General features: G+C 43.0%; 1 protein-coding gene across 1 annotated transcript; it reads left to right on the forward strand.

Moving 5' to 3' along the window:
- The first annotated feature begins 1,011 nt into the window (after window positions 1-1,011).
- On the forward strand, window positions 1,012-24,331 carry CRKL (CRK like proto-oncogene, adaptor protein). The gene is made up of 3 exons (XM_081113586.1): window positions 1,012-1,794; window positions 12,291-12,756; window positions 22,546-24,331. Exons 1-3 carry the CDS (start codon window positions 1,484-1,486, stop codon window positions 22,678-22,680), a joined length of 912 nt encoding a protein of 303 aa, XP_080969712.1. The 5' UTR covers window positions 1,012-1,483; the 3' UTR covers window positions 22,681-24,331.
- Window positions 24,332-26,214: the final 1,883 nt, after the last annotated feature.

The raw sequence follows: 26,214 nt of genomic DNA on the forward strand, positions 1-26,214 counted from the left end.
TTGAGCATCAACTCAAGGCCACAAATTGTGCTAGGCCCAGAGTTGAACAAGATAGACAAGATCCCCACTTTCTTAAAATGTACATTCTAGCCTGGCAGGCGAAGCTCAGTGATTGTCGACCCATGAACCAGGAGGTCACAGTACGGGAACATGCCCGGATTTCGGGCTCACTCCCCAGTGGGGGACGTGCAGGAGGCAGCCGATCAATGATTCTCTCTCATCACTGATGTTTCTATCCCTCTCTCTTCCTCTCTGAAATCAATAAAAATATAAACAAGGGGGGGAATGAAAGAGTAACTCGGAGAAGCAAGCTGAACCTCAGCAGGCAAGGTCTTAAGGCCACGCCCAAGAGATGTCTGTATTTTATTTGCATTAATTCAGCGCCGGTGATGACCACATTACCTCAGGCTGTACTTCCTAGACCACTTAATCCTGGTTCATCCGACCTTCGCCACCCCTCTTGTGCCCATCGGGTTGTCTGGCCACTCCGTGTCCCTGAGCCGACCAGGACACCTCGGGCCGGGGTCACCCAATCTTCATCTGTGGGCGCTTCAGGCCCCGCGGTCACGTCCTTCCTGAGCCCCTGCAGGCTATCCGGCGCCACCCCTCGGCCGGCCGGGGCACCTCAGGGCCACGCCTCCCTGGCCGAAGATTCGGGCTCGCACGCTACGCTTTGTTCCCCAAGCAGGTTTCGAAACGCCGCTCCCTCTCGGCTCCAGCTGTTTCCCTGCCAGCGCTAGGAGACCCGGGAGTGGCAGCGCCCCCGGCGGCGTACCACGACCCAAGAAGGGAGTGCCCGCCGCCGCCAACGCCTCCGCCTCCTCCCGGAACGCGGGAGCCTGAGCGAGCGGCGCACGCCCCAACCGTCACGATCACGCTCCTGATTGGCTGAACCGCGATACGTCACGGGGAGGGCTCCGGCGGCAGCTGGGAGCGGAGGCCGCGCGTGCGCAGACCGAGCGCGCTGAGCGGAGGGGGAGGTGGCTGGCAGCTTCTCCCGCGTCCGCCATTTTGTTGCTGTGGCTCTTGGGAACCGGCGAGGCAAAACCACCCTGGAGGCGCGACGCTTCTTGGAGTTCGGTGCTTGGTGTGGCCGCTGGGGTCGGTGTAAAGCCTTGGGGGTGCGGAGCCGGCGCGTTTCAGGCCAGGAGTGAGTGGAGGGAGGCACCCCAGGACGTGAGGCAGCCCGAGAACCCCGGGGCGGCCTCCGCTGCGGCTCGGCTTCGCCCGCCCCGACCTCGGGCTCTGGTCCGCATTCCCAAGCCGGCTCCTTCCGTGAGGAGGCCCCGGAGCAAGCGGGCGAAGGCGGAGGATGCTGCGGGCCCGGAGCCGAGAGGAAGGTGCTGGCTCGGTCCTCTAAGCGCGCCTCGAGGTGTGCCGAGAGGCCCTTCTTCGTGCCCGAAGCCGTCTGCCGGGCGAAGGCGTCCAGAGCAGGCGAGAGCAGCCGCCGCCCCGACCCGGCCCAGAGCCTCGGCCCGACACCATGTCCTCCGCCAGGTTCGACTCCTCAGACCGCTCCTCCTGGTACATGGGGCCGGTGTCTCGCCAGGAGGCGCAGAACCGGCTCCAGGGCCAGCGCCACGGCGTGTTCCTCGTCCGCGACTCCTCCACCTGCCCCGGGGACTATGTGCTGTCGGTGTCCGAGAACTCGCGAGTCTCCCACTACATCATCAACTCACTGCCCAACCGCCGTTTTAAGATCGGGGACCAGGAGTTTGACCACTTGCCGGCCCTGCTGGAGTTCTACAAGATTCACTACCTGGACACCACCACCCTCATCGAGCCTGCGCCCAGGTACGCGAGCGCCCGCGCTCCCCGGGCGTGCAACCCACCCGACCCCCCAGGAGTGTCGACAGTGGCCGGGTTGGTGCATGGGGTCGATCCAAAAGCGTGTGTGTGTGTGTGTGTGTGTGTGTTTATGAATGAACTCATTTCCCCCCTCTTCTGAAGCAAATTATTGTCCAGAAGGCATTCCGAATGGAAGGCTAGTGTCAGGATCTGGGTCACTTTGGCTGAGGGGGAATGCGTCTTAAACATGTTAATGGCGGTTGCATAGTTAAAAATTAAAATGTACGTATTGGGGTTTTTTTTTTTATTGCCATTCGTCACGTTCCCTATTTGGTTATCATATGAAAGCAGGGTTTTGTTGTTTGGGAGTTTGGGTTTGGTTTTTTTGTTGTTGTTTTGTTTTTGTTTTTACCTTTTTTTGGACCATAGACTTCTTTGAGAATCTGAAGATAGCCGTGGCATCCTCTCTCTCCCCAAAAAATGCATGTACAAACACGTTTGCACACCATTCAAGGTTCTTGGATTCCCTGCAGATTTCTGAAAGCCAAGTTAAGAACTTCTGTCCGGCAGCCTTTGACAAATTAAAATCCTTTAGCATTTAGAAACAAAACCCTTTAACTGAAATATCAGAATTGTATATTAATAGCTTGGTGCCAAGTTTGAAATAGCCAGACACCTATTATAGCATACATTAAATGCAAAAACTTGAAAAGAGGGCACATTGGTTTCAGTGAGAACTTTTAAATTTTTATTTTATTTTATAGTTTTTCTTAAAGCTGGACCGTTAATAGGTTAACTTCATTTGGTTAAATTACAAGGCAAAGTAAGACTAGAATGTTTACTTACTTCTGTAAGGGAAATTTTCGATTGACATTTTCTTTATATCCTACTTGATTTTTGAATGTATTTTTTATATCAAGGCTAATGACTTAATACCTGTTTTTAAGAGTTAAGAACCCTAAGTGACACTGAGCATCAAGCATTGCCTTTTCCACGTAAAATACATTCTTTTTAAAATATGTATATTTTTGCCCTGACCAGTTTGGCTCAGTGGATAGAGTGTCAGCCTGCGTACTGGAGGGTCCCAGGTTCGATTCCAGTCAAGGGCATGTACCGTGGTTGTGGGCACATCCCCAGGAGGAGGTGTGCAGGAGGCAGCTGATCAATGTTTCTCTCTCATCATCGATGTTTCTAACTCTCTATCCCTCTCCTTTCCTCTCTGAAATCAATAAAGATATATTTAAAAAATAAATAAAATATGTATATTTTTATTGGTTTCAGAGGGGGAGGGAGAGAGAGAGAAACATCAATTATGAGAATCACTGATCTGCTGCCTCCTGCACGCCCCTTCCTGGGGATTGAGCTGGAAACCCCAGCATGTGCCCTGACCAGGAATGCAACCATGACCTGGTTCATAGGTCGATGCTCAGCCACTGAGCCACACCTGCAGGGTGATTCATTCTTTTATTTGATTATTTGCTTTAATTTGCCTTAGTATTTTATCAGAGGTTTTTTCTATTTAAATTATTCCAAATTTGAGGTGAAAATAAGAGATATTGCACTGCCCAATTTGTTTCTTAAACATCTATTTTTAAAGGACAGGGTGCTAATATACGTAGGTTTTGGGGGGATGAAATGTTTTCGATTTTATAGATTTGCTGATAAGATATTGCTATGAGCTTTAAACATTACAAGCTATTAAGGAGCAGTCACTGGATGCTTCACCTGTGTTGCTTCTATGGAATAGAGAGAGGAAACAAAGCCGTGGCAGTATAATGGCTATAAGATTAACTACTGAACTTTATAAATAGACTTTTTTTTTTTTTTTTAATAGCAAAGGTGGAAATTTATTGAAGAACAAGTACAGACTTCCATGTGGGGAGCGGGAAAGAGTCCCGTAAATAGACTTTAAAAAATGGGAGAAAACGGTTATAAATCAAATACTGTATAACAAATACCTAGTCACAAAAGATTCTGATTGGTGAAACCAGGTCCCTGAAGATGCTAGTAACGACTCAACTCTGAGCACAGTATAATTACAATATAAGGAGTTGGAGAGAGTCTTAGAACCCACTGTAATAAGATTTTGTAACGTTTTAGGAAATGACTTCCCTAACTTGGGAAGGTGAATTATATCATTAATTTCAGGCATTTTTTAAGCCACTCTATGTGCAAGGCATTGTGCTTACTTTGAGGTGACAGGTACTATATAAAACAGCTGTTCCAAAAAGTGTGAGTAAATAAATGGCTTGATCCCCTTCTAGAGGAAGAAAAAGGAATATGCATGCTGCAGTGGCTTCCTGCTACCCACAAAAAACTACTCCAAATTTTTCTTACATGACTTCCCAAATACCAAATCTATCTTTTTTTTGTTTCTTTTCCCAAATCTATCTTTGATATCTTTGCTTACTGCCTTTCCTAGCTTGATGCAGCCCTGTTAGTCCTCTCACTCATTCCCTGGGAACCTTTGTTTAGGCTGTTGGCTCTTGGTTGGCTGCCTAACTCCACCCACTCCTCACCTATTGAAAGCCTACCTGTTGTTCCAGGCTTCTCACAAATAATAGAGCCTTTCCCTGACCCTCCCCCTCAAATTCAGCTTTAATTGTTTCTCCTTCCCTATGCCCTCCATCCCAGGCATGTAGTTGTAATTTAGCTTTTTAATTTCCCTGATATCTCTCATAGGCCTTTCAGTGCTGGTTGAATTAGATCCTGACGTGTATACTTTGTTACACTGAGTCTTTGGATTGCCTCTCCCAACCCTGAAATTTATGGATTAGGTTTGATGTTGTTAACATTAGCCTTTGTAAAAAACTAGAGGCTAGCTAGTACAACCTTGGCCTGATGGAAAAATCAGTGTAATGCTTCTTCTTGGCCTGAACAGGATAAATTAAGTGGTTTACCTTTTTAGGCATCAAAACTGAACTCTTTTTTTAAATAAATTTTTATTGATATCAGAAAGGGAGAGAGAGAGAGAAACATCAATGATGAGAATCATTGATTGGCTGCATCCTACACAGCCCCTACTGGGGATCGAGCCCGCAACCGCAACCCGGGCATATGCCCTTAACTGGAATCGAACCTGGGACCCTTCAGTCCGCAGGCCCGATGCTCTATCCACTGAGCCAAATAGGCTAGGGCAAAAACTGAGCTCTTAAAGCCAGAATTTCATGCCCCTTGACTAATAATTTATTTTTTGTTTATTGCTTAGCAGAAGGTCATAACTGTATGACTTCCTCAGAATTTAAGAATTGGTGCTTATTTTGTTCTAGTCGATTTTTAAAATTAGAATACTCCTTAACATTTTTTTAAATTATTCCTCACCCGAGAATATGCTTATTGATTTGGGGGGTCGGGGGGGAGAGAAAGGGAAAGAAAGAAAGAGAAACATAGATGTGAGAGAGAACATCAGTTAGTTGCCTTCTGTACATACCTGGACCAGGGATTGAACAAAGTGGCAACCTAGGTATGTGCCCCGACCGCAGCCTTTTCATATACAGGACTGCGTTCCAATCAATTGAGCCACAGGGCTGTTCCTTAACTTTTAATTTTATATTTTTATTCATATATTTACAAGATAATTTTATCCCAGTGATAGGTACTGGGAAAGATGGATGACATACATACTTTCTCCATTGTGGAATTTGGAGGCAGGCTAAAAAATAAAAAAGGGCCTGGCCGGGTAGCTCAGCTAGAGCATCATCTCTATATACCAAGGTTAGGAGTTCAATCCCCGGTCAGAGCATATACAAGAATCAGCCAATATGAATACATAAATAAATAAGTGGAACAACAGATCAATGTTTCTCTCCCCCCTAAAGTCAATAAAAAGTTAAAAGATAAATAAAATGTAAGATTAATAAGTGCTGCCAAGGACTTAAACATAGGCCAAGGTAATATAATGGAAGGAACTTCCCTGAGGTACGATGGTCAGAGAAAGAACTAAACTACCTATGGGTAGAAAAGAAGAGCAAACCTTGGAAAGGCCTAAGCTAGGGAGGGGAATTACCATCCAAACATAGGGTAGAGCTTGCACAAAGTCCTGAAGTGAGCCTGGCCAGTGTTGCTAAGTGGTTAGAGCATCGGCCAGAGCACTGAAGGGTCATGGGTTCTATTCCTGGTCAAGGGCACTTACTGAGGTTGCAGGTTTGATCCCCAGCCCCAAATGGGGATTTGTGGGGAGGCAACCAATCAGTGTGTCTCTTTCACATCTCTTCTCCCGTCCTCCTCTCTCTGATCCCTCCCTCCCTTCTACTCTCTCTAAAAATCAATGGAAAAAATATCCTCAGTGAAAATTAACAACAACAACAAAATCCTGAGGTGAGAAAGACAACCAGTATTTTGGGAGTGTGGTTATTTGATTTTGTTTGTGTTTGTTTGTTGGTTGCCTTGGTTTTGTTTTTTAGAGAGAGGAAGGAGGGGAGAGAGAAACATCTATGTGTTGTTCCACTTATTTATGCATTCATTGATTGCTTCTTGTATGTACCCTGATGGGAGACCAAACTCACAATCTTGACATATCTGAACTATGCTCTAATCAGCTGAACCATTCAGTCAGGGCTGGAGTGTGGTTGTTGTTGTTTTTAATATATTTTTATTGATTTCAGAGAGGAAGGGAGAGGAAGAGAGAGAAACATCAATGATAAAAGGGAATTATTGATTGGCCGCCTCCTGCACGCCCCCTACCAGGGACCAAGCCCACAGTCCGTCTTGTTCCCTTGACCGGAATCGAACCTGGGACCCTTGAGTTGGCAGGCTGACGTTCTATACCAGTGATGGCAAACCTTTTGAGCTCAGCGTGTCAGCATTTTGAAAAACCCTAACTCTGGTGCCATGTCACATGTAGAAATTTTTTGATATTTGCAACCATAGTAAAACAAAGATTTATATTTATTTTAGATACATAAATGCCATTTAACAAAGAAAAATCAACCAAAAAATGAGTTTGCGTGTCACCTCTGACACGCGTGTCATAGGTTCGCCATCACTGCTCTATACACTGAGCCAAACTGGCTAGAGCTGGAGTGTGGTTCTTATTAGTAAAGGAAGAGGTAAAGAGTTTGGAGATACAGTGGTCAAGATAAGGAAATTGGATTTTATTTAAAGTGCAGTGGGTGCCCTCTATGTTTATAGCAGCATTATTTATAATAGGTAAGATCTGGAAACAGCTCAAGTGCCCATCAGTAGATGAATGGATAAAAAACTGTAGTACATTTACACAATGGAATACTATGCGACTGTAAAAAAGGAGCTCTTTCTTACTCTTTGAGATAGCATGGATGGACCAGGAGACTATTATGCTAGGCGAAAAATAAGCCAGTTAGAGAAAGACAATTATCACATGGTCTCGCTTATACGTGGAATCTAATGAACAAAATATACTGATGAACAAAATAGATCCATAGGTATAGATGCATGGAACAGAATAACAGATCTCAGTGGGGGTGGGATGAGATAGGAGGGAACAGGAAGAGATTAACAAAAAAACTTATATGCATAGCCCTTGGACACAGAAAATAGCGTGGGGAAGGCCTGGAGTGGAGCAAGCGGGGGGCAAAAGGGGAGAAAATGGAAGACATCTGTAATACTGTCAACAATAAATAAATAAATAAATAATAAGTTCAGTGGGTGCCATGGGAGGAGTTTGAAACTGGGGACAGTACAAGGTGCAAAATGATGGTGACTGATGACATATGTAGACTTCAATAGACAGCTTGGTGAAAATGCCTGTTTTGGAGATAAGATTGATCCTGATTGCGGGGGAGGGGGAAATGATAGGAAGAGAAAGGAAGAAACTATGATTTGGTATATTTGTGTTTATCTTATTACTATAATTAATAAGCTTTTTGTATTTGTGGTAAACTTAACCCCCAAAAGGTGTCATGTCTGTTGTTTTTTGTTGATTCATTTTTTGGGAATACATTTATCAAAGCTGGGGACAGTGAAACAAGGAAGGCCTTAGGATAGAACAAGCAATAAGAGAGAATCTGGGCAGAGATGCTGTGGCTCACTGGAAAGTCAGAGAAAAGACAGGTTCAGGGGGTTAGCCCAAGACGAGCTGCCACTGCCCGTTGCTCCCCTGGTTGTATTACAAATCACTTGCATTTTATTTGAATACAAACAATTTTAACATTCTGTGTATTGCTATAGTTAGTAGTCAGGTAAGCACTAGTGTGATATATATAATAGAAGCTATTTCAAGTTTAACAACAGAATGTTTCAGAAAGTGTCTGAGTGGATTTTTTAAATATGATGAACTATATTTTCCCATGGTTTAGAAACTCGAAGGTGTTTTTTGTATAACTTGCTTTTCCAGTTTTAGTTTATGTATGAAGGCTAGGAGAAAAATCATGAGAAGTAAACATTTTAAAACTGAGGCAAGTTGACCCTTAGAGAAAATCTTATTTTTTACTCAACAGACTTTGCAGATTGTATGTACCTGGTAATATGGAACTAACGATAAATCAATAGTCCTGTCCTCGCTGGGTAGCTCAGTTAGTTAGAGCATCATCCCAATAGGCCAAGGTTGTGGGTTCAGTCCCCCATCAGAGCACATACAAGAAGCAACAAATGGAGCTTACTGATAATAAAGGCTATTTCCATGCTACCTAATACGGTAAAGTAGCTGTGGGAGAACTGGAAAAGGATGCTCAGCCTAATCTGAGTCCCCGAGGAGGACCCTCACACCTGTGAAGCAGAAAGCAAGGCCTGCATGGACCAGAGGATACCACAGGCAGCAGGGCCAGACCTCCTTCCACACCCCCTGTTCTAAATATTTAAGGGAACTCAAATCTGGACTTTTATCATTCATAGGGAAGAAGGATTACCAGTAATTTTGATTAGCATAGAATTCAACACTGTGAATAAACCTTTGAGTTTCTTCTTACCGGGAGTTTAAATCATCTAAATTCAATTAAGATGAGATATAAGAACAATATCATGCACGGAATGGAATGGAAGCTTGCCCGTTTAGTTCCCGTAGCATGTAAAATACTGGTAGCCATTTGATTTGTGACATATCTCTTGTTTGAGACTCAAATTTAGAGAATTTTTTTTATCTAAGAAAGAATTTTCCTTTGATCTTAATAGTTGGACTAGATTATTTCTAAGGTTTCTTGAGGCTAAAATATTTTAGTTCTTTCTGATAAGTAAAACGAGGCAGTGCTTATTAGTGGTAGTTCAGATTATCCTAGAGCAGAGATGGTGAACCTGACACGCGTGTCAGAGGTGACACGCGTGTCAGAGGTGACACGCGAACTCATTTTTTTTGGTTGATTTTTCTTTGTTAAATGGCATTTAAATATATAAAATAAATATCAAAAATATAAGTCTTTGTTTTACTATGGTTGCAAATATCAAAAAATTTCTGTATGTGACACGGCACCAGAGTTAAGTTAGGGTTTTTCAAAATGCTGGCACACTGAGCTCAAAAGGTTCGCCATCACTGTCCTAGAGTCTGAGCTAAGATCCTCATAAGTAATTTGGGGCCCAGGCATGTAGCAGCTAGTCTGGAATGATGGCTAAGAGTATGAGTGGATCAGTGCTGAGGTGAAGAGTCTTGGAAGGCAAATCCAGGATTTTCTTTGCTAACTGAATTAAACCAGGTTTAGGGAGTTGGAATGGCAAAGCCTTTGTGTTTTCAGAAGGAAAAAACGGTTAGAAACTGGAATGGGAAATGCTTCCCCGTGTCTTTGGCATTTTAATTTTATTAGGAATTTCAACATATATAGGCCTACTCTATCCCAAAGCCCAATACTAGATTGAAAGCATATAATGCAAATAAACCATGATTCTAGCCTTTGGACAAATTAAAATATAATACCATGGGAGCTTAAAAGCAAGTATGATCAACTACGGTGTTAGGGAAGACTTCAAAGAGGATGTGCTTTTTTAAACTGTTTCTTTTAAAAATATATATATATTTTACTGATTTGGGAGAGGAAGAGAGACAGACATTGATGTGAGAGAGAAACATCAATCCGTTGCCTCCGTAAGCATCCTGACCAGGAATCAAACCCGTAACCCTTCGGAGCATAGGCCAATGCTCTTAACAACTGAGCAACACCAGCCAGGGTCCTGCTATCTCTTTTTAGATGTACTGTTGATAGTAAGCAATTTGCCCCTTAGTAAGTAATAAGGCCTTTGATGTTTTAAATCAAGCTCCTAATCACCATGGTATTCTGATGACTGTGAAGCTAGTAATTCACATTAAAAAGATACAAGCTTTACCAAATCATGAAGACTGCTTTTGGAAAATCTTCATGTAGCAAGTATGTACCCTACCAAGGGCCATGAAAATGTTCCTGTTCTTTAATCTGGGAATCAAGGCTTTACAAAAAAATCCAGCATAGGGAAAATAAGGTCAAAAGAATTTGTGATGTGGATGATTAAATAGAGAGAAAGAAAACCTAAGTATCCAGTAAAACAGGGATGCTTCATTGCAGCAGGCTCCCAGGATGAAATGTTATCCTGCCCTGAAAAAGACCAGTGATGTGGGGAAACACCTGTGGTGTGGTATTAGGCAGAAAAACTGCCACAGACATTCACAGGATTTTTTTTTTTTTTTAAGTGGGAGGGGAGAAGAAAGGAGGAATTGTAGCTCCATTAGAGCAGGAACTATGGGATTTTAATCTTTTGTTTTTCTACTTTTGCTGAATGTTGTAATATGGTGATAGTTTTTATAAATCAAATCAAAAGAATGTTTCGACATAGATCATGTTGTTATGAAATAACTTCTTAGATCACTAATGGGGGAATAAAGAAAGAGAATGGCCATGGGCTAATGGGAAACCTTAGTGGAAGTATCCTAGCAATCTCCCTCAGGGCTATTCTAGAACCTGGCTCTGGTGAATGGTTCTGCAGGCAAAGTCATCTCCTAAAGATGGGCAGACCCTTTGTATGAAGTCCAGGATTTGTTACTCTGGCGTAGATTGTATGCTTCAAAAAAGTTATGGGGACAGGGTAATGGTAAAAGTTTCTTCTAAAACTTGGTATGAAACAAAAGAATGTAATAACTTCAGTCATTTCTAGGATATAATGAGTAATCAAGTATGCTGCCTGTTTAATTTTTCTTTGCCTCTTACTATGACTGAAATAAATGATTTAAGAATAAAAATAAATTAAAAAAATAAAACTTGGTGTGTTCACAACATTTCAGAACACTCAGGTTCTTGAACCTGTGGGGGAGACCTCTGTACTTCTTTCGCAGAAGGAGCATTACAAATGGAATGTTGGAGAGCAGGGGACTGTGCTTGTGTAATTGTCTCTGGGAGTACATTATTAAACAATGTACTAGTGTGTGGGGGTTAATGTTGGGGGTTAATGGGGGGGGATGAGGACACATTTGTAATACCTTAACTAATAATAAAAAAAAAAAAACAATGTACTAGGCCAGTGGTCGGCAAACTGCGGCTCTTTAGCCCCTTGAGTGTGGCTCTTCCACGAAATACCACATGCGGGCGTGCACGTACAGTGCGATTGAAACTTCGTGGCCCATGCGCAGAAGTCGGTATTTTGTGGAAGAGCCACACTCAAGGGGCCAAAGAGCCGCATGTGGCTCGCGAGCCGCAGTTTGCCAACCACTACACTAGGCTAATACACATTGAATCTGTGAGCACAACAAAGGGGCTGACTGATGCTTAGCTGATGGCTCTTGCCCATGAGTTTTATGTTTGTTTTTTTAAATATATTTTTATTGATTTCAGAGAGGAAGGGAGAGGGAGGGAGGGAGGGAGAGAGAGAGAGAGAGAGAGAGAGAGAGAGAGAGAGAGAGAGAAACATCAGTGATGAGAGAGAATCATTGATCAACTGCCTCCTGCATGCTTCCTACTGGGGATCGAGCCCACAATCTGGGCATGTGCCCTTGGACTGGAATTGAACCGGGGACCCTTCAATCCGCAGGCCGGCGCTCTATCCACTGAGCCAAACCAGCTAAGGCTTGCCTGTGAGTTTTGCAGTGAAAACTTTCACATGCTTTCATTTGGATGTTCAGGTGATGATTCCTATACAAGGGTACTGTGAGGGCTTTGTAAGTTTGGAATGTAGTGCATTTTATATTTTGAGGGACACAGAGACAGAGGTCTGTGTCATCTTCTCTGTGGGTGTCCATAGAAGTGTGCTGGATACATGCCAAAGATTAAGACCGTGAGGGAGAGTATGTGGTGGTTGTGACAAGGTCCTGAGGAAGACAGCTGCTGAACTTATTCTAGGTTTTTAATAAATTCAGGCCAGGTACTGTGTGTAAACAAAAGGTTCCTGTAAAACAAATATGGGGTGTGTATGTGTGTGTATGCATTTGGCATGTAATTTAAAAAGGCATATTTAGGATATTGACTTACGCTGCAATACAAATGATAGTAAATCAGTGCAACAGAATCATCTTAACTACAGAGATGGAATTAATTTAAAGAGGGAGATAATTTATTATAGAGAATGGTTTATTTAGAAGTTTGGCAAACACTGGTATAGAGTAAGATTTTTCTCTTAAAGTAATTTTCTTTCTCAAGGTATCCAAGCCCACAAATGGGATCTGTATCAGCACCCAACCTGCCTACAGCAGAAGAAAATCTGGAATATGTACGGACTCTCTATGATTTTCTTGGGAATGATGCTGAAGACCTGCCCTTTAAAAAAGGTGAGATCCTGGTGATAATAGAGAAGCCTGAAGAACAGTGGTGGAGTGCCCGGAACAAGGACGGCCGGATTGGGATGATTCCCGTCCCTTATGTTGAAAAGCTTGTGAGATCCTCACCACATGGAAAGCATGGAAATAGGAATTCCAACAGTTATGGGATCCCAGAACCTGCTCATGCATATGCTCAACCTCAGACCACAACTCCTCTACCTGCAGTTTCCAGTACTCCTGGGGCAGCAATCAACCCATTGCCGTCCACACAGAATGGACCTGTCTTTGCAAAAGCAGTCCAGAAAAGAGTTCCCTGTGCTTATGACAAGACTGCCTTGGCATTAGAGGTAAAATCTATTAAGGTTGTTTTTGGAGTTCTTTTGACATTCGGTTTTTATCTTTCATTTTAATTTTGTTTCTGCAAAGTTATATTTACGAGAATAAGAGAACTGGATGATCTTAGAAGATCCACTGTGAGTATAGTCCACATGATTCTTTTGTCCTTTCTATGCCTTATTTCTTCCAAGATCTCAACCTGTTTGCTCTATTTTCTGTTCCCAAAGACTCATAGATTTCGTTTCACAGTAGTCAGTTTTCTTTCCAATAAGGAAAGATGATAATTAAGAAAGACCCATGACCTAGAGATGACATTGGTAGATAGACACATAGCCACTTATACATTTTCATATTTCTAATGTGGTTAGTTGAGTTGAAGAGAAATATGAATAAATGTCTTAGAATTTCTCTTTGGTAAGGCAGAGGAATTTTTTTTTTAATGTTTTCATTTAGTTAATGGTTTTAGAGAGGAGAAAGGAGAGAGAGATTTGTTGTTCCATATATTTAGGCATTCATTGGTTGATTCTTATATGTGCCTTGGCTGGGGATTGAACTTGCAGCCTTGGCATAGTGGGATGGTACTCTAACCCAGCGGTCACAAACTGGTGGTCCTCAGACCACTGGTGGTCTGTGAGGTCTGAAAGGTTGGCAACCGCTGGTTTAAGGAAACCTTTGGAGCAGCAGTCACCAACTGGTGGTCTGCGGACCACTGGTGGTCCATGAGATCCAAAAGGTTGGCAACCGCTGCTTTAACCAACTGAGCTACCCAGTCAATCCCATATAATAAAGAGGTAATATGCAAATTGACCCTCACTCCAACACACAAGATGGCCAGCGGGGGAGGGCAGTGTTGGCGATCAGACCAGCAGGAGAGGGCAGTTGGGAGGGACCAGGCCTGCAGGGGAGGGCAGTTAGGGGCAACCAGGCCTGCAGGGGGGGCAGTTAGGGGGGTCCAGGCCTGCAGGAAAGGGCAGTTGGGAGTGACTAGGCCAGCAGGGGAGGGCAGTTAGGGGCAACCAGCCAGCAGGGGAGCAGTTAGGCATCAATCTGGCTGGCAGGAGAGTGGTTAGGGGGTGATCAGGCTGGCAGGCAGAAGCGGTTAGGGGCAATCAGACAGGCAGGCAAGCGGTTGGGAGCCAGCAGTCCTTGATTGTGAAAGGGATGTCCCAGATTGGAGAGGGTGCAGGCTGGGCTGAGGAACACACACATACACCCCCCAACCCCCAAACACAAATTTTGTGCACTGGGCCTCTAGTAAATGTCTCAGATCTTAACTTATGAGAGATTTTGTAAATAATAATAGCATGAAATAGAACTTAAACATTTTAAAATACATTTTTATTGATTTTAGAGAGGAAGGAGAGGGAGAGAGAGATAGAAACATCAGTGATGAGAGATCGACTGCCTCCTCCATGCCCCACACTGGGGACTGAGCGCACAACCTGGGCATGTGCCCTGACCAGGAATCGAACCATGACCTCCTGGTTCATAGGTCGGTGCTCACCCACTGAGCCACACTGGTGGGGCTGAATATTCTTTAATATCAAATTGCATATGTGTTAGAGAAACAGATTGAATTAGTGATTGTCCTCTGTGTATTTACCTCAGGATCAAAGCAGGGAGATAGCCTAGATCAGTGGTCAGCAAACTGCGACCACTGGCCTAGGTGCACGGCAGAAGGATGAAGTAATGGAGCCTGTTGCTTCAAAAAAAAGCAAAACTTAACCCATAAAACATTGTACCCACAGATAAAAGTTAGCTATAATTTGTTTTGTGTATATTTTTCACTGGTTATTCTCAGTATTTTCTAGATCAGGAGTCATATCTCAGTAAACTACACCTGAAGGTTTGTTTCAAAGTCCATGGTTACTTTTCCCTATCGTCTTGGCTATGAGGAAAAAGTGAGGCTTGTGGCAGAAGAAGCCACCTCCACAGATAAGAGTTCTCTTTGAGTAGACCTTCTGGTTTTCTCATCTCACACAGCTCTGCCCTGTTTGTCCTAGGTACACTTGTCTGGCCTAGTGTACTCCTCAACACCCTAAAATAACTTGTGTACTGGGCTCTTAATACCTTCTAGTTTGCACCCAGCATGGCTCAGTGGTTGAGTGTCGACCTATGAACTAGGAGGTCACAGTTCCTAGTCTGGGCACATGCCTGGGTTGTGGGCTCGGTCCCCAGAGTGGGGCATGCAGGAAGCAGCCAATCAGTGATTCTCTCCCTCTCCCTTCCTCTCTGAAGTAAATAAAAATATATTTTTAAAAAATACCTTCTAGTTTGCATGGTGGTTTCTGCCTTCTGAGCTATTTTCACATCTGTCATTTCATCCTAGGAGTAGTAGAGAGCTAGGATTCAGAGAGTTGGTGTAACTTGGCACATTCGGGTGAGAACCTTGGGGATAAGACTGCAGTCAGAGCCCTAGCTGGTTTGGCTCAGTGAATAGAGCGTTGGCCTGTGGACTGAAGCATCCCGAGTTCGACTCCAGCCAAGGGCACATGCCTGTGTTGCGGGATCAGTCCCCAGTGGGTTGAAGCAACAGGCTCCATTACTTCATGCATTACTTCATGCAGGAGACAGCCGATCGGTGATTCCCTCTCATCATTGATGTTTCTATCTCTATTTCCCTCTTCCTTCCTCTCTGAAATCAATAAAAATACATTAAAAAAAAAAGACCGCAGTCAGAATTCTAAGACCCATAAAGGAAGTTGGGAATTGGGTTCTTACCTGAGCTAGTGTTTAAAGTCTCTCCATTTAGGACACCTGCCTGCTGGCCTCTGGCTCTAAGATACATGTTTTAGAAACCTGTATTCGGTCCATTCTTTGGAGTGTGTGCCCAGGGGATTGTAGAGAGGAAAATCAGGTACTATAGAGGGGATCACTTAGATTTGGTCAGTGGATACATAGGTAAGGACCTTAAAGAGATCAAGAGGAGAAGAAAGCCTGTCTGGTTAATGATGTATATTTTAAGATAACACATATACTTGGCCATTACTTAGCTCTCTTAGTCTCTCAGACCCAGAGAGGTCTCCATACCTGAGCCTTCTCATGACACTAGCCCAGCCATGTGAGCCTTGTCAGAGTCTCATTTTGATACTTTATGGAGAGTGTAAGTGGGACTCAAGAAATATACCTTTGCCAAATTCTACTTAATGGTATTTCTCATTCTGTATATTTAAATTAGACTTATAATAGCATAAGTGAATATTTTTTTGTATGTGAATATTTCTATGAATTGTGTTATCTTATAAAACATAGTGGTGCCTATCTGGTCTTGTTAAAAACAATTCTCTTGGAACTGTTGCAATTAGGTTACCAGAAAAAGTATTAAAATTCAAATGAAAAAAGTGAGACAAATAGAACAAAATGTACTAGTAATTGAAGCTTCATATTCCCCTTGATAATATTACAGAGAACAATGATGGCTTAAGTGAACTTTATTTCTTGAATTATTTCACAAGTACAGTAGGTCCTCGGGTTACATCGGAGATCCATTCCTATGGCTCAATGTAACGCAATTTTATATGAATACTGTAAATGGGAGATGGCAACGACATACGTCAAGTCTGACATAACCCAAGGACTGCCTGTATTTTTCATAAACTCGATTTTCAAAAGAACATTTCTTGCAAGTAGGAGATTTTTTAAAACAGATCTGTGTTTAGCCATTTTCCCCTCTCGTTCACTTTTTAATTGATTTCAGAGAGGAAAGGGAAAGGGAGAGATAGAAACATAATGATGAGAGAGAAGCGTTGATCAGCTGCCTCCTGCACTCCCCCTACTGGGGATGGAGCCCGGGACCCTTCAGTCTCAGGCCGATGCTCTATCCACTGAGCAAAAACAGCTAAGGCATGTTCACCTCTTTTTAAGAAGCATGTTGATCTTTGGGACTTGATTTGAAAGGGAACAGTTGATACCTTTGTAAGGTGGATCATAGTGGGTGTCCCTACTCCTTGAAAACAGCTCTCCCATGCCCTTGATATAGTAGGACTGGAAAGGCTCCTGGGATACAAGTTACACCATACAAGAACATTCTCAGATTGAGGGAAGCAGTGTAGCCTTTTCCAAAAGTAGATCATTGGCCAGAAGATAATGTTTGGAAAAAGGGTGCTATTGTCATGAAATACCTATAGTCAAAATTATATTCTGTGACACAGTAGAGAAGCAAGATGGTTAGGAAAGATCTTGGGTCTTCATTCAAGTCCTGGTTTTCCCTGGTGTGATCTTGGACAGGTTACTTAAATTCTTTGAGCCTAAAAGGCACCTTGACTCAAGAGTTGATGCTAGTTTGTTCATTAATTATCCATTCATGCAGACAGCCTGTGAGGGGTATCTTGCAGGGTCCTGCTACCAAGGAGCTTAACCTCTCTCCATCTTCCTCTCCCTCTCTCTCTTTCACTCTCTAAGCATGTCCTCCGGTGAGGATTAAAAAATAAAGAAGCAGCCCAGATAGTGCAGCTCAGCACCAGTTCGATTCCAGGTCAGGGCTCAGTCCTTAGTAGGGGTGCATGCAGGAGGCAGTTAATCAATGATGTTTTTCTCTCACTGATGTTTCTCTCTCTCTCTCTCTCTAAAAATCAATAAAACCATATTTTAAAATTAATTAAAAGAAGAAGGCAAGTTGTAATAATTTTTTTTCTTATTAAAGTTGTAATAATATTTAGGCTAACGATCTTCCTAGTGATTTTTTTAGCTTTCTACTCCATTGAGATCCATTGGCTCTCCTATCTCAACTCGGAAACATCCTGAACATTCGCTCCTTCAGCAAAGGTTTGAATCTTTGAGATTTGAACCTAGCCCGGCCATGTCAGCCAGCTAGGGCGTATTATGTGGCAGACATTGTTACAGGAGTTGGAGTAGAGCAGTGAACAAAGCAAAAGGTCTCTGTTCTTGTGGACTTCTGAGACAATCTCACGATGTGTTTCCTACCATATTGGGTGACTTAAGTAGTTAAGAAATTCCTCATGTTCTTTCTCTCCCATCAGGGAGAAACACACCACTACAATTCTTCTTACTGTATTTGCCTAACCCAGTGGTCAGCAAACTCATTAGTCAACAGAGCCAAATATCAGCAGTACAATGATTGAAATTTCTTTTGAGAGCCAAATTTTTTAAACTTAAACTATATGGGTAGGTACATTGTTACTAACTTAATTAGAGTACTCCTAAGGCTTAGGAAGAGCCACACTCAAGGAGCCAAAGAGCCGCATGTGGCTCACGAGCCACAGTTTGCCAACCACGTGCCTAACCCATTTGGACTTAAGTGTGTTGCTCTATGGCTGTCCCTCCAGGGTTTTTTGTTTTTTTCTATTTGGTCTTAGATCATCTGTTCACTTTTGAATATTTTAAAATCCTGATTGTGTTTCCTAGCATATTGATCCCCCCTTCCCCAGGTTCATATTAACTGCAAAATTCATAAAAGCACGATCCAAATCATTGTACTAAATCCTCCTCGTCAGCCTCTCCTGACCTATGTCTCATCTAAAAAAAAAGACAATGAGGTTATGGTCTGGCGGGACTTGTTCTTGGCTGAGTCCATGCAGCCTTCTAAATGCCCCATTTCCCATTCTGATCTTTGTAAACTATATTTTGCTAATTGCATCCAGAATTTTGTCCAGGTTTTATTTCAAGCTCACCTCTTAAGTATTGTAGAATTTGCATCGTCCCTGTTTTAACAAAAACCAAGAGACTTGACTCTTCATAGGTTTGCCACTGTCCTATAAATGTAATTCTAGTGTCCCAGTGCATGGATTCGTGCACATTGAGAGGAAATTAATTAGAAGGTGTCCGGCGGAACTGGGGGAGATGGGCTGGACAGGCCCTGGAGCCAACCTCCTGAGGTCCTTCCCCGGTGGCACCTGGGCTCAAAGGGCATCTGCGGATTGAGCGAGGTCCCTGCAGTAGGTGGGATCCCTCGGCCTGGCCTGTGCGGGGATCAGGTCAAAACTGTCTCTGTGATATCCCCCGAGGGGTCCCAGACTGCAAGAAGGTGGTTCTCAGGTGATGCACCTCGGAATCGGGCTCTCTCCTCTCTGGTTCCAGGGTGTGTCAGAACCACCAATGCAAGTCACTGCAGCTCGGCGGCTCCTGTGTTGAGCGTCTGCCTCCTGGTGGTCAGTGCGCATCATACTATCGGTCGGATGGTCACTTAGCCTTTTTACTTTTTTTCTTTTTTAATTTATATATTTTTTATTGATTTCAGAGGAAGGGAGGGGAAGAGAGAGATAGGAACATCAATGATGAGAGAGAATCATGGATCACCTGCCTCCTGCACTCCCCCTACTGGGATTGAGCCCACAGCCCAGCATGTGCCCTTGACCGGAATCAAACCTGGCACTCTTCAGTCTGCAAGCCAACATTCTATCCACTGAGCTAAACCAGTTAGGGTGCTTAGCCTTTTATATATAAAGAGACCACTTTTGGACTCTTATTCCTGCTTGCCATTGTGTTTGGTCAATACTTAGATATCTGTTCTTTTTTTTTTTTTTTTTTTAATATATTTTATTGATTTTTCACAGAGAGGAAGGGAGAGGGATAGAGAGCTAGAAACATCGATAAGAGAGAAACATCGATCAGCTGCCTCCTGCACACCCCCTACTGGGGATGTGCCCGCAACCAAGGTACGTGCCCTTGACCGGAATTGAACCTGGGACCCTTGAGTCCGCAGGCCAGCACTCTATCCACTGAGCCAAACCGGCCAGGGCTAGATATCTGTTCTTATCAGTATAAGGACATCCTTTCATCTTTGGTGAATATTCTTTTTATGATGCTCAAGAGTTCTTTGTGTGGCCTCACCAACATTCTCAAGATACTTACTGCCCATCAGTAGATGAGTAGATTTAAAAAAACTGGTATATTTACACAGTGGAATACAATGCAACTGTAAAAGAGAGGCATCTCTTAACCTTGAGACAGCATGGAGAGACCTGGAGAGTATTAATGCTAAGTGAAATAAGCCAAATAGTAAAAGACATGTGTCACATGATCTTACTTATATATGAAATCTATGAACAAAATAAACTGACTGCCAGAGACATGGAAACATGGAACATACTGAGGATCCTCAAAGGGAAGGGGGCAGGAGGGAAGAGGTCCATCAAAGAACTTATATGCATATGTCATAACCCATAGACACAGACAATAATGGGATAAAGGCCTGTGGAGGGGACGGGAGTAGGGAGGAGGGGGTTCAATGGGGAGAGAGAGGGAGTGGACATCCGTAATACTTTCAACAATAAAGATAATTTTTTAAAAAGACAAAATACTTTTTGAGGGACATCAAATTAGTGGGGCAAACAAAAACTTCAGTCACAGGGAGAAGCCATTCTGTCATCTGCTGACAAACCTATCAGCACTAGCTGTAGCTTTGTTTCTTTTTAGTCTCAGCTCATTCTTGCCGTAGCCTTTTGTTTACTATCTTGTCAGAGTCAGATCTGAGGAATGGCTCTGAGTGCCTGCCTGCCCAGGTGCCCTCTTGCCATAGTCCCTCAGTACAGCAGAGTTCACCTGGGTGTTTGCCTGATCCCTCTCCCCTCTCACTAAACCCTCTCTACAGGTATATACCAACAACACCCACTTATTTGTCCTTGCCTTTTTGTATGTTTATTTTAATACATTAATTATATTGTGTTTTCTGGAAGTATAATTATTAATAATATGTATAAATTAATTGGTAGCCCTAACCGGTTTGGCCCAGTGGATAGAGTGTCAACCTGCAGACTGAAGAGTCCTGGGTTCGATTCACGGTTGGCCTCATTGTATTCCAAACAACAATACAGCAAGTTCCTGCACTGAAAGGCTTAAGGAGGCCAAGGCTTTGGGGAGATGTAGTGCAGAGATTAAGGAAATCAAGAGTGTGGTCCAGCTGTAGGGCGTATGATTTGTGGCATCCCAGTAGCTCCTGCCTACAGAAGTATTCTCTAAGTCCTTGGTCTGCTTCAAAGAATAGAAATTTTTTCACAATTACAAAAACATTTGTGTGATTATCTTAGTAGTTTTGAGTAAGAAAGACATTTCTCTTTCTACTATCTGTAAATAAAAAATTGTGACTTGGAGAGGGTGAGCAATACGTGGACTCCAAACACTAATCTTAAAATAATCTGTATTTCAGAAGTCTTTAGTATGTCCCAGATATTTTAAAGCTTAATTCTTATATTAAATACATCTACTCTCACCTCCAAATTTTTATTTTATTTTAGGGCAAAGCCAGAGAAAACAAGCCTTTTCAGTTGTAATATTCTCCACTGAAGTATTTTACAATTTAGTTTTTAATAGATGTCTGAAAAAATAGAACGCTCAGTTGCTAACTGCCAAATTTTAATTATTCAACCAACTTAGGTGGTTCAGTTGAGCCTGTGACATTGACTATAATAACTTAATTTATATACATGCAGTTATTTGGCTTTTACATCTTGTTTTTCTCATATACATAAAAATCTGAATACTAAAGTACATTTTGTTTTTGTCTTAGAACTTTTCAGTGTTAATACCTAATTATTAATTATCAGAATAACTCTTTACAAGCCATCCTGCAATTGTTGAATTGGTGGTTCTCTAAATAAAGGAGTTTGAGTCAGAATTCAGACAGAAAACTTAAAAAAAAATTGAATTGAATTTATAGTGTTCTAACCAGGGAGCTTCAGGGTAAAGTTCTTTTTTCCGTTGTCATTTTGGTAGGTACTCAAAATAAGCCAGTTTCCATAAGATGAGACGTTCCATTTGGTAATAGTTTGTTTTTTTTCCATGGAAATGTAATGACTGCAGTCTTATTTCTCAGAAGGTTTGGGGAATTATGAGTCGTTCTATATGGCTGGGCCCATAATCCCAGTGAACAAGTAGAATGATGAAATCAAACAATGAAGGATGGGAAGGCAGAAAACTCATGGCAGCCAGTCTGCATTCCCAGGGGAAAGATAAGACATTAAGGGCAGATGGTGTCTTGGTGAGAAAAGCCCTGGAGGGGAGGCAGGGTGGTCCTAAGTGCTGGTGGGTCCTGCTGCCTTTGCACTGTAGAAGGTGACAAGGACACAAGTGGCCAGCACTGAGTACTGCCTGGCATTGTACCCCTGCTTCATGGTAGACCAGCCTGTGACCTTGAGGAGGGTTCCAGTCTCTGGATCTTTTATCCAGGCCTACCTTATAGGAGGTGTATGTTGACAGGAGGTCAAGGGGACATGTCTAAAGGAGCCCTGCAGGTAGAAATCTCTGAAAATGTGGCCACACACCTGACATATAGTGCCCATTGAATTAGAAACCCAGGCCTATGCTGCATACTCTGGCTCATTTCCTTTTCCATCCTGTTTGGGCCTTTCCCTCAGCCCTTTGCAGCATGATCCCTTTTTATATTGATACTAGAGGCCCGGTGCACGAATTCATGCACTGGTGGGGTCCAGCCAGCCCACCCTGATCAGGGCGGGGGGGGGGAGGGCCAGGGGTGGTTGGCCGGCAATTTGCATATTAGCCTTTTATTATATAGGATATAGTCACATCAGGGCAAAATTACCAAGTTTCCAAACTTGGTAGACATTGACAAAATGTTAAATTGTCTGCTTCTCAATGGCTTGTGTGGAGATACTTAGTCTCCTATGCAACTGGTGTTTCCAACCCTCCCTCCCACCCCCATCCCCATCAAGGGAGTTATTTCTTTAAGTTCGTGCTTGCTTAAAATGGCTGATCATGTAAGTTGAGTCCTAAAAAAAATGTATAGTTTCCTTTGGATAGGACAGTGTGGGTGATTTAATGTTAACTTTCTCTTTTCTTTGTTTGCAGAGAACATGCTGATTTGTCTTCTTTCTCCATTCTTACAGGTTGGTGATATTGTGAAAGTCACAAGGATGAACATAAATGGCCAGTGGGAAGGTGAAGTGAATGGGCGCAAAGGGCTTTTTCCTTTTACGCACGTCAAAATCTTTGACCCTCAAAACCCAGATGAAAATGAGTGATTGCCGTTGGCCCTGTTTTCTACTGCTTAGTTATTCTGTCCGTCATAGTCTCCTTTGAGGGAAAGCATTCTCTTTCATAGGCAAGTTACACTGCATTGCCGAAGTCCAGCTTTCTGCAGACTGGCGGTCTCATACATGTTTGGAATGCACACAGTGGCTGCCTCGGCATTTGTATCATAGTTGTATTGTCAAAGAGTAGCGGATTTTAGAGTTCTTTTGGATCATAAACTGGAAATACTGGTGGAAGCACACAAATGGAAAGAAGTTGACGAGGGAAGGGTCCTTCTCATCACTGCCCTGTTGTACTTGTGACTGATTCTGTCATGTTCATCAGAGAAAGCTTGAGGCCATGGCAAGACATTGCACATTACTGTTCCACAAAGCAGCGACTCAGTTCTAGTTTGTTTTTTCTTTAAAGAGCAGAGCAAGTGAACCTTAAAGAAGAGGAAATTCTGTCCTAAACTCCCCATATCTGGCTCTTCTCTTTTTTTCTTTTGGTTTGGTTTTGGAAGACTTAATTAGACTTGTGTGTTCTGAACAGGCTTTTAAGTAGCACATTGGATTTTTGTGATATCACAAGGAATGACACGTGCCTCTCAGCTTCCAAACTGAAGCTACTGTAACTGAGGAAATGAAAATACAAACCTGAAATGGAGGCCTGTATTGTCTTGGTTGGCAGTGGTATCTTTTAGCCATATAGCAAACAACACCAAAAAAATCAGCAGTCGTGGTGTGCCAAGCTGTGTGGGCAGCTTCTTGGGTTACATTGTCCCCAACAGCAACAATATGGAGGGTGGTTTGGGGAAACCTTTGCCCACCTTCCCACCTTATTTGCCAATGACAGAAGCATATGGGGAGGGGGGTTCTTGGCCAGTTTTCTGTCCTGTGGTTCAGTGAATAAACCCCTTTAAGGTATAAGACTTAAGTTTCTTTAAAAAGGGAGGTTGTTCATAGAATCATCTAATTCATTAATGAATCTTTAAATTCTCTCTGAAGCCTAGTCCTCCCTGCCACAGCCTGGACTCACCAGGCTGCAAGAGAAAGATGGTGCTGCTAATACTGGTTCTACAGTCTGTGTGCCCATGATGCTCTCAAGCAAAAAAAATGGAGAGTCTGGAAATTGCTTAATACATTTGATGTCTAATGTTTTAGTGACTAGGGAGAACCATTAACTACTTTTACCATTAATCATTTACCAGGTTTTGTTTTTTAATATGTTTTATTGATTTTCAGAGAGAGGATGGGCGAGGGCTAGAGAGATCAGTGAGAGAGAAACATCATTGATTGGCTGCCTCCTGCACGCCCCCTACTGGGGATCGAGCCGCAACCTGGGCATATGCCCTAACCGAGAATGGAACCAGTGACCTCTTGGTTCATAGGTCGATGCTCAACCACTGAGCCACCCCGGCTGGGCCATTTACCAGTTTGATGCTAAAGCTTCCCTGTTAGCTGAAAGAGGCCTGTTCATACAAGCCAACTGGTACAAATCGCTATAGCAAACTAGAATGCTGGAACCTTTTTGCAGTTCAGTCTGCTCTCCCTTCTAGACACTGGTGAAGATGGGCCTCAGCTCAGAATGAACACAGCAGACCTAGAGATGTAGCAGCAACCTAATGAGCAGTTCTGTATCATTTAAATTTTTCCTTAAATCAGAAATAAATAAATAAATAAAATTTTCTTTAAATCAGTATTCTATCAGGCAGGTAACACCGTATTATTAAAGAATCTTGATAGTGCTCCTGTGTGAAAAAATTAATGATCATTTGGGAAAAAGTACACCGTGGCTGCCTGTCTGTAGTTATCCTGAAAGAAGACAACAATCATCTCTTCCTAATCAAGTGAAAACTGTGGCTCTGAAGGTACCCATCCATTGCAGTTGCCTCTTGACAATAGTTGGCTCAGAACATAAGAAGTAACATGCCGTTTTGGAAAGCAAGGTTTCCTTTCAGCCATGTCTGCTGATCAGTATAGCAAGACCCACATCATGTAGAGCACTTCAGAATCAGAACACTCACAACCTAGATTTGGCTTCATCGTAAGTCTGCTCATCACTTCAGCCCACATACACGTCTCCAGGACTGTGCTGGAGACTTGGAGCCTCAAATAAGGTGAGCTTTGAGTTCTGAGCTCTTAAGATATGTGCCAAAAGTAGCACCTTTTTTACTTAGAACCTTACTAGTTTTTTAATCAGGCAGGGAAATTCTCTTTTTCACACTAAACATACAAAAAACGGCACCCCTGCCTTGTTTTCATGCCTGGGTTCCCAGCAGCCTGGGAAGACTGCTTCAGAAAGTGATGTGAATCTTCCGAGGAGCTGACTTCCTCCTGGGCACACTTCCTTTTAGGATTGTTCATTATTGCTACTTGCTCTACTCTACTGTTTGTCATGTAAGGAAATATTGGGACGTTAAATTATCTCACTTGGGAAGTGAACAGGTTACGTACTAAAGGACATTGACAGTTTGATTCAAAACTTATTTATCCTGGGAAGGACCTCCAGCACAGGAGTCATTCTTGTCATTTCTGCATGGTGTGGTCCCATCTGATGACACGGTTAACGAAGAGGAGGACACTTGGGCTGCCATTTGACGACTTAAAGTGGCCCAGAGGAGACGGCTTCTCTGCTCATGGTTGGAAAGCTGAAAGGAGGGAAGGACAGCTGCTCCCTCCTTGAGCTCAAGCATCCCTGGCACTGTGCTAACTTTCTTTTACAGCTGTTTACAGACAAGGCGGGCCGAGACAGACGGCCACTGCTCTTGTAATGTTTGCTCAGAGGAAAATGAACATTTTATTTTTGAAAAGGGATGATGTGTTTTTGTGCCAGGTGTTTATAATTTAATCCTTTAATATTATGTTCATTAACTTCTTAAAAATGAATGAATTCTTGTTTTAACACAGTACCTAAGACTAATGTTTTCTGTGGACACCACTGAGGTCTGCCTCAAACTCCACTCTCTGGGACTGGAGACCAATGTCCCTGGTAACTGCTGGCAGTGTGGACACTGCGCTAGTTGTTTATTCTAAAGGAGCAGAAGGACAGTTCTCTGAGACAGGGTCGTTGTCTCTGCAGGAGGAACAGTGGCCTTGCTTCTAGACGGTCTTCACTGTGTGTTTTAAAACAACACAATACTCTTTTGACCTGTAACTTAAAGATCGTAAATTTCAGGCAATAATATTTTCTGTGTAAGCTTTTAAAATTATTTTTTGGGATCATAGCTTGTTTTATTTTGTGCTATAAAATTAACAGTATTAAATTACTTATATTCTTAGAACACATCGAGTGTCTTTTCTTAACAGATTAGTGCCTTTTTATTTTTGTATTTCATTTTACGTTACTGGTCCCAGCATCAGAACCCTTGTTTCCATGGCCTTGTTTGTACATTGTCTCAATAAAACTTGCATCAGCCGGTGGTGGCAGCAGCTTCAGTGTTTCGGTGTCTCCTCAGTGCTGCCTGGAGGTACTCAGCCCCCACCAGCCTCCTAGCAGTTCCTGGTGAAACACCAGGTGCTTCACGGAGCATGAGTCCTGCAGCC

Source organism: Myotis nattereri, assembly GCF_964212035.1.
Source record: "Myotis nattereri genome assembly, chromosome: 19".
NCBI lineage: Eukaryota > Metazoa > Chordata > Mammalia > Chiroptera > Vespertilionidae > Myotis > Myotis nattereri.